The sequence below is a fragment of the Colletotrichum siamense genome (genome assembly GCF_013390195.1).
Source record: "Colletotrichum siamense strain Cg363 chromosome Unknown KSG_Cg363_contig02, whole genome shotgun sequence".
Taxonomy (NCBI): Eukaryota; Fungi; Ascomycota; class Sordariomycetes; order Glomerellales; family Glomerellaceae; genus Colletotrichum; species Colletotrichum siamense.
In genome coordinates this window covers 5115503-5127660 of record NW_023501015.1, presented here as the reverse complement: position 1 = coordinate 5127660, position 12158 = coordinate 5115503, and the positions used below count along the sequence as shown (strand labels likewise).

The 12158-nt window shown below is 52.6% G+C and overlaps 4 protein-coding genes across 4 annotated transcripts; 2 read left to right on the top strand and 2 right to left on the bottom strand.

Annotated features, from left to right (window-relative positions):
• Positions 1-93: 93 nt before the first annotated feature.
• On the bottom strand, positions 94-1043 carry lxr4-0 (L-xylo-3-hexulose reductase; the record flags this gene model as incomplete). The annotated part of the gene is made up of 2 exons (XM_036635176.1): positions 94-893; positions 950-1043. The coding sequence occupies 2 exons, from the start codon at positions 1041-1043 to the stop codon at positions 94-96; spliced, it is 894 nt and encodes a 297-aa protein (XP_036500555.1).
• A 1136-nt stretch (positions 1044-2179) lies between these two features.
• Positions 2180-3503, top strand: CGCS363_v003326 (uncharacterized protein; the record flags this gene model as incomplete). Its single annotated transcript, XM_036635175.1, has 4 exons — positions 2180-2359; positions 2425-2927; positions 2983-3053; positions 3112-3503. The coding sequence occupies 4 exons, from the start codon at positions 2180-2182 to the stop codon at positions 3501-3503; spliced, it is 1146 nt and encodes a 381-aa protein (XP_036500554.1).
• A 945-nt stretch (positions 3504-4448) lies between these two features.
• Positions 4449-6231, top strand: pdh3-1 (Pyranose dehydrogenase 3; the record flags this gene model as incomplete). The annotated part of the gene is made up of 4 exons (XM_036635174.1): positions 4449-4722; positions 4776-5300; positions 5353-5992; positions 6042-6231. 4 exons carry the CDS (start codon positions 4449-4451, stop codon positions 6229-6231), a joined length of 1629 nt encoding a protein of 542 aa, XP_036500557.1.
• Positions 6232-6336: 105 nt separating this feature from the next.
• Positions 6337-7614, bottom strand: CGCS363_v003324 (uncharacterized protein; the record flags this gene model as incomplete). The annotated part of the gene is made up of 3 exons (XM_036635173.1): positions 6337-6730; positions 6782-7317; positions 7363-7614. The coding sequence occupies 3 exons, from the start codon at positions 7612-7614 to the stop codon at positions 6337-6339; spliced, it is 1182 nt and encodes a 393-aa protein (XP_036500556.1).
• Positions 7615-12158: the final 4544 nt, after the last annotated feature.

The following is a 12158-nucleotide window of genomic DNA, read 5'->3' as shown; positions in this document are numbered from 1 at the left end:
GCAGTCTGACAGTACTTTTGTGGGCGTGGCGGCCGATTAATGCTGTGATCAAAGTAGTATTGAAGTGACTATTTCTTCTGTCGCATAACGCGCTTAGCTGGCCATCCACTGGCCTCCATTGGCACTGACCAGGCATCCTGTCATCCATCCGCTCTCAGGTGAGCAGATCATACCAACAATGCCAGCAATCTCCTCGGCATATCCCGCGCGACCGCCGTACTTCTCGGCCATCTCCTTCTGCTCCTCGGTATCCCACTCCCGGATTCCGCACAGCGGCGTGAGGGGGTACCACATTGAAATGGCCTTCTTGGCATCATCAGAGGCACCACGGAGCATGTCCGTCATGGTGGAGCTGGGGTTGCAAGAGTTGACGGTGCAGTGCTCCTTCAGCTCGCGGGCCCAGGTGCGCGTCATCGCCTCGAGGGCACCCTTGCTGCCTCCGTACAGCGTCAGGTACTCGAGGCCCACCTTGGAGCCGATACTCGAAACGTTGACGATGCGGCCCGAGCGGTCGTTGGGAAGAAGTGGCTTGACGGCCTGAGTAAGGAGGATGGGGCCGAGGACGTTGATGGAGTAGACCTTGTGGAAGTCCTCGATGTTGACGGCCTCGAGGGGCATGGCGTGGAAGAGGGCGGCGCAGTTGACGAGGATGTCAACCTGGGGCTTCCCTGTCTTGGCATTGGGCGGCAGGTCGCTCTTCACGGTCTCGATAATCTTGGTGCAGCCCTCAGGCGTGCTGAAGTCGGCGCGGACAGGAACGGCCTTGACATTGTGTGCTTTTGAGAGCTGGGCTGCGAGGTCGGCCGCAGGCTCGTCGGAAGATTCGTTCAGGTAGATGATGACCACGTTGGCACCCTTGGAGGCGAGGTTCTGGGCAATGGAGGCACCAATGCCTTGTGTATCTTGTCAGCAGCGTCCTCGGGGTAGTATCAACAAAGAATGAACTCACTTCTCGCACCACCCGTGATGACAGCGGTCTTTCCCTCATGCACCCTGTACGGAGGGGCTTGGGTGATTGGAACGGTGATTTCTGTGGCAGTCATGGTGTCTGATGGTACGCGCAAGGAGCGATTCGTGCGGTGGATAGTATGCTGTGGTTTCCAACAAGAGTCTGCTCACAACGGCATGCAGAGTTCAACTGCCACTTCGTAACAAGGGATCCGGGACCATGGTAATTAAGGAAAGCAGGAGGGAGATATGACAGCCGGAACGTTTTACCCACGACCCTGTCTGCTGCGTCCCCATTTCCGGGTCCAGAGCGGATGCTCTAAACCAGTTGTGGCATATGCCTCCGACCTGAAGCTCGTTCCCATGTCGAAGGGTTCCTAAAAGAGGAACTGTCAAGTGGTTCCCCATTGTCTGTGGGTGGACCATGGTACGAAGGGTGCGGGGATGTGATCAAATTGGCAGGATCATCACTTTTTCCTCGCTAATGAACCGGTTCGTGGGGGCTAGATCATAAGGAAGACGCAGGATATTCTGCCTGGTGAGGGTCCTTTCTAGCAACGTTCGGAACGCGGATGGCTTAGTCTTCTCTTTCGATTCGAGGCTTTGGAGAAGAGGTAGGAACGCGGCGACCAGCGTAGTATTCTTTCCACCGCTGAGCATCGGTTGATAGGGGGAAAACGTACGTTACCTGCCCATCCCGCAAAGAATTGCCTCACGGCTCCGTTTTCACTTCACCCTGAGCGTCCTCTCACAGTGATGGGGATGAGGAACTTGCCAACCAGCCCTGGCACTGCCCTGGCGCATGATACCCCACAGGTGGGGTTTCTTCAACGTTTTCTTCAGGGGTCCGTCAGGGGTTCGAGAGGGTCCTACTAGGCTGGGAAATGATCATCTCGGATTTGTCTGCTGTCGATCGACACGAGTGCGCACCTTTGGGATGGCAGCTCGTTACGGCGAGCTCAGCTCACCAGGCGGCTGGGATATCACGTGTTGCATACCTTATTGTGTGAGAAAGCTCATGCATCCATTGGCAGGCGGCATCAATTCCTTCTCGGTTAAGTGACAAGGTTAATATATTGCTCTTGCCATTTCTTGTTTCTTGAGCGAAATTTCCCACGTGCGCTCACCAACATACATACGGCTGTTTGGCCACTTTCTTGAGCATCTCCAAGCTAAATCATTGATATATCTCTGAACCGAAAGGATAGGCCATGCGACTGACAACAACAAGATGACGACCTTGGATCCAACGCAGCGTTTTGTCGACCACCTCGAAGGCACAGGCCTCAGCCTTTTCGTTGTATCCATTGTTGGCGGCATAGTCTCGCTAGTGGTGGTGGGGGCACGCACATATTTCCGACTTAAGGAGAGAAACTTCAGCTTCGACGATGGCTTGATGTTGAGTGGGTTGGTAAGTTAGATGTTCGAGGCTCGACGACATGCGCTTGCTCGAAACTGACTAGTACTTATCGCTAGGTTGTCTATCTCGCAGATGTTGCTCTTGCATGTGTGGGTGCCCTCAGCGGCTTGGGTCGACGCAATGCCGACCTTAGCGCAACGATGATGGTTGAATCCATCAAGTACTTGATGATCTGGATGTTGCTATACGTCATAGCATTATGTCTTGTCAAGTCATCTATCTGCATCACCACTCTGCGAATTGCCACCACGATGCCCAAATTGCGCGTTGCCGTCTATGTTCTGCTTGGGCTCATCATTGCTACATTTCTCACGACTTTCATCGGCATCTTGCTACTCTGCCGACCAGTCGAGGCAAACTGGGACGCAAGCCTCATAGCAGATGGCCGCGGGGAATGTTCCCCTGTCACCTCTATGTTGGGCTTGTCATACACGTCAACAGCCAGCACCATTGCGACGGATCTGGCTTGCGCGGTTCTTCCAGCCATCATTCTTATGCAGACGCAGATGAGGCTGTCGACGAAGATCATGGTTGCAACTTTCCTCTCTTTCGGTTCTTTGTAAGTCATCCCTTAGAGGTTCTTCGCCTATCGCCTAACTCTAATCTCCCTCAAGTGCTTCAGTCTCGACAATGATCAGAACCCCTTACATCGACCATTACAATCGCCCGCTCGACGATCTTGCTTGTAAGTCTATTGCGATACTTAGTTGACAATCGTTTTACTAAGTTCATTCGCTCCGTAGATCACATTGGCAACATTCCTCTATGGTCCAACGTCGAGACTGCCATCGGCTTGATTGCAGGATCTCTCCCCGCCCTGCGCCAATTCGTCATGCGACATCGAGCACCGCGAGCTACAACCAGAGGCACTGAGGGTTCCATCGGACTGCAGCCACCATCAGCCGGGCTTGTGACAATCGGTGGCTCTGGAGGGACATCAAAGATCAGGGGTCGGAAGGGCATGAAGTCTAACTTTGAGATCGATGAAGCCGACCAAGGCGATTGGACGCGTCTAGAGGAGGACAATGGGTCGGACAAGGACAGCACTGTGCCTATTCGGGGGATCAGAAAGGATATGACTTATGAAGTTGAGACGTCATCGGCCGGGGATAGCCAGCATTCTGGCAGGAAGTGATCAACCATCGTGATCACAACTTGAAGCCTACGATATTTGGCCCGGTTGCTCCTTCGGCATGCTGCTATCCACAAAAATCAACTGAGGGCGGAATATGCAAAGAAAAAAAATCGAGGACGGAAAATCGGCTTTCTTAGCCAGGGGCTCGCGTCTCGTCTAGAATAGTCTTTGCAAATTAGAGCCAACAGCATCTCAAGAACGACAGCTCTGATTACGCGGACCAATTAATATGCCAGTATTGGAGGTTTTTGGTGGGGGCCGAAATCTTCCCCTGCCTTTTGACAAGGGGCCTGGTCGATTGATCCATGATCATGCGACATTCCTGTTGGATCGTCAACGTGTCGACTGACCGCTACGATGGAAGCGAACCATGCGACTTTGGTTCGGCACAAGCGGTGTCCATTCCCCGAAGGCTTTCAACTCCAGTTCCATGAGGTTGAAATGCCTCTGACCTTGTTCGCAAAAATATGTCCCCGAACATAGCATAGATCAACCACGGATCAATTCAATCCAGCGGGACGGTCCGGCCGGCGGATGGTCATCCCGGACGCTCATTTCGGGGATACGACGGGTTTCCGGCGAAATTGCAACGCTGGTTCTCTTCTCCGCCTGGGCATGCACCAACTCCGAGGAACATCGTCCCACGATCCAGACTGCGTAGCCAATTGGGTAAGAAACGTGCAGAGCTTACTGTTGGCAATTTATGGGTCTTGTTGTACGAGCGGAATCTGCTCCGATGCTTCTCCAATTTCCAAGTGCGGCGCAGAATGCGGAGATATCACGCTTCTGGGATGCGATCTCAGCCTGCTGTGATGTCCATTCATAAATCAGAACACATAAGGCTGATGGCTTCCTCCGTGCGATCTCAATTCAAGCGAAGTTTTCACTGGCATGTATGAGCCGATCCGACGGGATAACAGGCTACCGGTTCCTTTTCCAGCCGATATGATTTGGGATGTGATCGTCGTAGGAGGCGGCCTCGCCGGGTCGGTCATTTCCAACCGCCTTGCGGGGTACCGTCCAGAGCTCAAGATCCTCGTAGTGGAAGCTGGGCCCAACGCCAACGATCGGCAAGATATCGTCTGGCCTAACTCCACAAACACTATTGGCGGAGATTTTGACTGGAAGCTCGCTTCCGTTCCTCAGGTACACGTGGACAACCGGTCCATCACCCTCGCCCAAGGAAAGGCTCTGGGCGGCGGAACTGTCATCAATATGGGTACGACCCTCCTTTTGCAGGGTATTTTCGAACCACACTGACCTCAAACCAAGGCCTGTGGACCCGGGGTGACAAAGTTGACTACGACCTCTGGGGTGAAGCTGTTGATGATGACCGTTGGACCTACGATGGACTCTTACCATACATGAAGAAAGCGGAGACCTTCTGGAATTCTACGATCAACTCGGATCAGCATGGTTATGACGGGCCAGTGGAAATACAGTCCGTCACATCAACAAAGCGACCATTCCCTCTTCGTGAGAAGGTGCTGCAGTCGTGGCACGAAATTGGCGTCGAACCCATTCCGTTGTTTGATGGCAATGCCGGGAACCCTCTCGGTGTTGCCGAGTACACTGAGAACAAGAGCAATGGTCGACGGGAGATTGCCGCCGCAGTTTACTCCCTAGAAAATGTGACAGTGCTAACGGATACACAAGTCGCCAAGGTCCTCCTTTCTAACACGACTGAGGGGCTGATAGCCACAGGTATTGAGCTAGCGAACGGAACCCATATTTTAGGTCGGCAGACTATTCTCTCAGCCGGTGCAGTTCATACTCCGCAGCTTTTGATGCTCTCGGGTACGTCAAGTATTTCGGGCAGTGCCTAGCAATTGTTGACCAGGAACCTTAGGCATCGGACCCCGTGATGAGCTTGAGGCGGTGGGCGTTGACGTGAAGCTTGATGCTCCTGAAGTTGGCAAGAACTATGCCGATCACTTCCTGTCGCCGTCATCCTGGAATGTCAAGAACCCTGAGGAAGGCTGGGCGGTAGGATCTCCCGCATTCCCGACAGCGGAACAGTACGGCTGGGGGACCGCCACAGATTTCATCGTCTGCTCCAGTGTACCAAAAGAGGGACTCGCCAAGGCTATTGAAGAAGATGAGGGTGCTGCACCCGGCCCCGATCATCCTCTCTTGAAGCAAGAACGTACCTTCTTCGAACACTTCTTCCTCTACTCTGGATCTACCGACGGCTCAAAAGTCGCAATCTCCGGCATCTTCATCTTGCCGACTTCGCGGGGCTCTATCAAGCTTGCGTCTGGAAACATTACCGACTCGCCCTTGATCGACCCCAATTATCTCGCGACTGCCGTCGATCGCTACATCGTACGTGAGGGTATTCGTCAGGAAATTACTTTTGCTGGCAGCGACAAAACAGTTCTTGGCCGTGAGATTCTGAACGGCGAAGCAGTTCCGGCAGGGTTTGACGAACCGTACACTGTGAACTCGACTGATGAGTACATCGATGCAAGGATTCGTGCTGCTGCTCGGTAATGTGACTTGTTCCGTTGTACAGGAGCAGTAACTAACTGAGGCTAGTTCCGTTCATCATCCGATGGGCTCAGTAGCGATGGGCAAGGTAGTTGGTGGCGATCTCAAGGTCAAAGGGGTGCAAGGCCTGCGTGTTGTGGATGCGTCAGTCTTCCCGGTGGTTATCTCTGCTCATCTTCAAGTGGCTACATTTGCTCTTGCTGAGCAGGCTGCCGAAATCATTGCGAAAGAGTATTAAAATTCATCTGCTACGAGCTTATGATATTTCAAGCCAAGAGCAATAAAGGTTTGAGGCGGATAGGAAAGTCCCAGCAGATTTGATACTGTCTGTCCGACGAGTGCTTTAGCGCGTAAATAGACACCGGAGAACATGGTCTCTGAACCATGACTGGTTCTTTTTGCAAGAGTTGACGATGATGTCTCTCCCCTCCCGTGCGACGTGGTCGATCTGTAACTCGGACTTGTCTTGTGCAAGTGTGCCAAAACTGAGGAGATGCACGCCCACCTGAGCAGCAATGCGAAGGGCAACGTCTACCGGTAGAGATCCCAAACCTGCAGCATACCCTTCAATGACGTGGATGCCTGCATCGGAGCCATCGTAAAGCCAGGTTGAGTAGAGTTCTCCGATCATTTCGCCGTGATCCATAGCGGGCACACCGATTTGGGCATTTTCCCAGTCCACAACAAACAGGCCGGTCTCTTTTCCATCCCGAGGTGACTCGTCACGAATCAGTATGCTGGTCCTTGGTCAATGTCCGATTCCAGATGTCTGTGAGGCGCCAACTTACTTCTGTGGGCAAAAATCTCCATGGATGACCGTCGGCGCCGCGGACCCGTTCTTCAGCTCGTCGATACCCTGCTCTCTTAGACGCACGAAAACATCTTTTGCGTCTTTCAAGATGTCTGGAAACTGCTCAACACGTTCCAGCAGCCAGTCATAGTTGACCATGAGCTTCAGATCCTGCATTTCACTGCTGCGTCTGATTGCCTCGTGAAGAGTCGACAGGTGAGGACTGGTTCCCTCCTCTGCGTGGACCCGAGCTACCGGGCTTGTGTTCTGGTGAAATTGGCTTATGTACTCTGCCAACGCCCTACCGATGTGAAGGTAGTGTTGCTTCAATAGCACGGTAAGAGGTTCCTCGCAGCTCTTCAGCACAATGCTTTTCAGATCCAGAGTCCCTGGCAGATACTCTTGAATCTGTATTTTGGTTTTGTCGTCGTAGAGATAACATTCAGGAGTGCCTACGCGGTAGCGAGCGCTCTGAGATGTCTGGTGAAGGGGCTTGAGTGCATGCAGATGCTTCAGGCAAGCTGCCTCGACGGACTATGGCAGGTTAGCAAAGAGATTCAGATGGATGGGTTGACATACACAACGATCGGTGGTTATAGCATTGCTCGGATGCCTAGCCATGTATGGTTCTCCATGTTTGACAATGACTTCGCTGATATCCCCGCCAGAATTACCTTGAGCTTTTACTCGTTGCTTCAAGTGCGCGAGGTAGGTGAAGTTGGATTGACCTCCGGTCAACGGGTTGAGCGAAACCGGCTTGAATACTGTTGTATTCATCCACGCGCATAGTCTGGAGCGAAGATCCTCCGCAGTCTCGCGGGGCACTGCCATCGTTAGTTGAGATTCTACTGAGTGGAACAACGAACGTCTTGTGGCGTGTTGCTCAGGAAGCCAGCTTTAGTTAAGGAAAGGGATATACGGCTGCCTGCTGTATCAGGTAGTGAGGAAACATTTGAACCCCTCTCATGGATGCCTGCGTGTTTCTCTCCTACGGGTTTACGCATATGTTCAAAAATGGCTGCTGACATCATTTTTAACATCGCATGGCAGCAATAAATGCTTCGTCGTATGCACAACAGCTAGCATACCCACCGTGACGAGGCTGCTACAGCGTCAGCTAAGATATGCAGCTAAATATTGCTCCATTCTCCCGATTGAGTAGGCTCAACATGCGGTACTGGTAGGCAGCAGCTGCCTACTCCTGGAGATGGTGAGGAGATTTGTGGGGGTTCGCAATCCCCGGCACAGCTATCTTGCAGCCTAAATACATGCATGCACATCTGAAGGTTTTCATTGGCCCATCAAAGCTCGTCGTTATGGAGGAAGGTAGGCCTTCCCTTCATACCTCATTTTCCCCTCATCAATCTTCTTCCTCAGCAATTAAGCATTTCAACAGGAATGGCTGTAAAAAGTAAGCCTTGCGCAGTATGTGCGCAGGTTCTCCTACCACCACCGGAAACCCGGAATTATAAGGGCACGAAAATAACGCCTGTTGGCCAATCACTGGACGTTTTCAAGCAAACCGCCCAGACGTGCTTCATATGTAACCTGGTTTGGAATGCTACCGAGCAACACCCCACTGCATGGGAAACAGCACGATTCGACCATTGGAAAGGCCTGGAGTATCATATTGACGATGTCGATCAAGAAGAATTTGATACGGCCCCAACGGAGATTCAAATCAGCGTCTTCTACCACAGTCCCTTGACTGGTATCCTCGACAATGTTCGGGTCGAAATGTACCGCATCGAAAGTGATGGTTTGTGTTCCACCTTTTTGGCTGAAGTCTTATACTGTCCGCCGCTAACAACGATAAGATGACCAACCTGGAGAAGGAGAAGAAAAAGCATGCGGCAACGATATACTGTTTTCTCTAAGGAATTTGGAAAGAAGTACCGCTTCGGAATCGACACTCAGCCTTGCCAAATCTTGGTATCGACACTGCTCGGAACGTCACAAGGAATGTGCGTCTACGCAAAGCCAGTGGCTCCCAACCCGACTCCTGGATGTTGGAGGACACGGTAGTCCGGAATGGAAGCTTGTTATACCCGCTGAAGATCTGCCACAGCATGTGGAGCATCCTCCCTACATGACTTTGAGTTACCGATGGGGACCAAACTCTGACTTTCTCCTTCTTTCCGATACCATCATGCTGTTTCGCTCGGGGCAGGCTATCAGGGACATGCCACAGACATTTCAAGACCTGATTACGGTAGCGCATTATTTCGGCATTCGATACATCTGGATAGACTGCCTGTGCATCATGCAAGATTCAGCGGAAGACTGGGAGACGGAGGCGGCACTAATGGCAGAGGTTTACAGTCACTCAGCTTGTAACATTGCTGCAGTGGATGGGCAAGGCCCTCGAGATGGCCTGTTTAGAAATCGGGATCCGGAACAACTGCGACACAGAATAATGCCTAGCAGCATAGGCTCATCAAAGCCAACGGACTACTATGTAACCCGCATGGGATACTTCCAGCAACAGCTGAACCCCGGTACCTTGATGGAACGAGGCTGGGTTCTTCAAGAATGGTTCCTGGCGCCAAGAATGCTTTACTTTGCATCACGACAAGTTCTTTGGGAATGTCGCCAACCGATAGCCAAATGCGAAACGTTCAGAAGTGGTATTCCTTACGAGTACACCCTAAAGAGATCTCGATACGACCTCAAGACGGTTCAGCGAGATATCGACGAGGAATGCGGACTGCTCACTGCCGAGGAGGCCAACACGTGGGTCAGACTGGTAGGCAGGTACTCACGATGCGACCTCAGCCGCCCCAGCGACAAATTAGCTGCATTTGCTGGAGTAGCCAAATTGTTCCTCCGCGCATCAGGAGACACCTATCTTGCGGGAATGTGGAAGTCGAGAATTCTGCACGAGCTCACTTGGGTTGTCGTCCCACCCCGAGCCAGACCTGCATGTGGCTACAGAGCCCCATCGTGGTCTTGGGCTTCGGTGGATGGGCCAATCGATATGAGATCCCCGAAGCCACTTCATGAGGTAGAATATTGGGTTGAGCTTATTGATGCCAGCGTTGAGAGCATCGCGAAAGATACTACAGTCAGTGTCATCGGGGGTTTGCTTACGCTGAGCGGAAACGTCATCAGCTTTCGATACAAGAGGGCTGGAGATTTCGAAATAACCCTGTCAGCAGGCGAGTTTCCTACTGACACGACGCCTCCGGTATCAGTGTGGGTTGACACGTTGGATGATCAATTGGCTCAGTCGGGACAAGTCCATATCTTGCTCTTGAAGAGGGAGGGGTCTAGGAAGCGTAATGCAGCGCGTGACGGATTCGACGTTGTGACAGAAACAACTGGAATGTTGCTCAAGCCTGTCGACATAAACGCAGTGGACGCGAACGAATACCGGCGAATAGGCCTTATTACCAGTATGGACGAGAATGTTGCACTGATGTTCCAATGTGCTTCTTTGCATAGCAGGAAGAAACAAGTTGTCATCGTCTAAAATTGGGGAAGGAACGCTCTTTAATATTACCTACCTCTTTCATCCATCTCAGACAACTGACCTTCGCTTCACCTTTCATCCCAGAACTGCATTAGCCTCTCATATTCACTGCCATGGAACGTAAAGTATTAACCACAAAAACAATCTCACTTTCTTTCCTGTTTTTTTTTTTTTACGATGCCTTTCCCATAGCGAATCACAATTCATTCTTCCCTCAGGCTAGGTAACAAAACAAAGATTCACCTATCTTTGTCCTCGCCTTGCAACTTCCTCACCACCTACAGCCTGTCACTCTTCCCTGCTTCTCTCATCTTCACAAACTTTCACATCCGCCAAAGTGAAGCAGCACTTCCCCAGCATCACACCAATCTTGCGCATTGCAATACAACAATGGACGCGCGCAAGCCTTCCTGGAAGGCCTGGTGCCATGGCCTGCTCTACATGCTTTCTGTCATGATGCTTATTAGCACCTCCCAGGCTTACGTTCAAGGTGAAGATCTCCCTTGCTCGCGCGTCCTTCCCAAAATACTGACTTTGTCCTCTTTTCAGGTGGTCACCACAAGCGTGTGGAAAGATCCTCCTTCCAGGCTGCCCATTCAGCCCTCTTCGACCAAGTCTCCAGCATTCCCACGCCTGGCCTCGACCGTCGCGAGATGCAAACCATCGTGCTCACGACCACCATCTCAACCTACATCGAACTCAGGATCCCCTGCGAAGCTACTGAGATTCCCCAATCCATGAGCTCTCTGCTTACTCGCCCTCCGCCTTTATCCATCCCGACCTCCCTGGGCACCATCGTGACAGGTGGAATCAGTCTCACGGCGCCCGATGGCAGCTCTCTCGCTCCTTCTGAGACCAGCGCTCTCAGCTCTTCATCGACCGCCGAAAGGCCCAAGCCTTCTTCTTCCAACTTTCTCTCCTCGAGCCAGACTTCCTCCCCTTCTACCACCGGCACCCAGAGCTCTGCAATCAACCATACATCGACCGTCGACTCCTCATCCGCAGCTGCCGCCCCCGATACATCCACAACTACCTCCAGGAGCACCACTGAGCCCTCGAAACCTGCCATCTCGACTTCAACCTCGACCTCGACTACGAATATTCCCAGCTCGACATCCTCGGTGGCATTGCCATCATTATCCTCGACTCGTAACATCACGACCGTTGTGGTTTCAAGCACAATCGTGGTCCTCTGGCCAGGAACGGAAAGCACACCCAGCGTCGCCGACTCGACCACGTCTGCCTCCTCCAAGACCAAGCACACTGCCTGGGTAACCCAGACCTCCCAAGAGACAGTCACGGAATGGATTCAACCTTCGTTGTCCTCATCCTCCTCGTCATCAACCTCTTCCTCCTCCTTGTCATCCTCATCTTCAAACTCCGCTCGAACCGCCTGGGTCACGAAGACCGCTAAAGCGACAGTCACAGAATGGTTCGATCCCCCGGCCGTCGCTCCTTCCTCATCCTCCACCTCTACCACCCCGGGTGGTCCCGCCGTCGTCGTCGTGACAGCCTCCGCGCAAGCTACCATTACCCAATTCCACGACAGCACCCAAACAATCATCGTCTCCCCTCCCGCTACTTCTTCCCCCTCAGCCCCTGCCGTACCCGACGTCCATCCCCGCCTTCCCACAGACTCCAACCTCCCCGGCCCGACAAAGCGCATCGTCCGCTTCAGCCAGCGAATATGGTACACCGAGAACAAGCACCAGATCATGGTCATCGCCACATACGAGGACAACCATGTCGTCACCGTCTATACGGCCCCCGAGAGGACCGATCTACCCGCCGTGCTCGTGCTCGATGACCAGAACGGCAACAAGCGCGGCTGGCTCAAGATGACGTTCCGCATGGGCTTTTTCACCATCGACTTCCGCTCGGAGATGGCGGGCAGGGTCGTCGA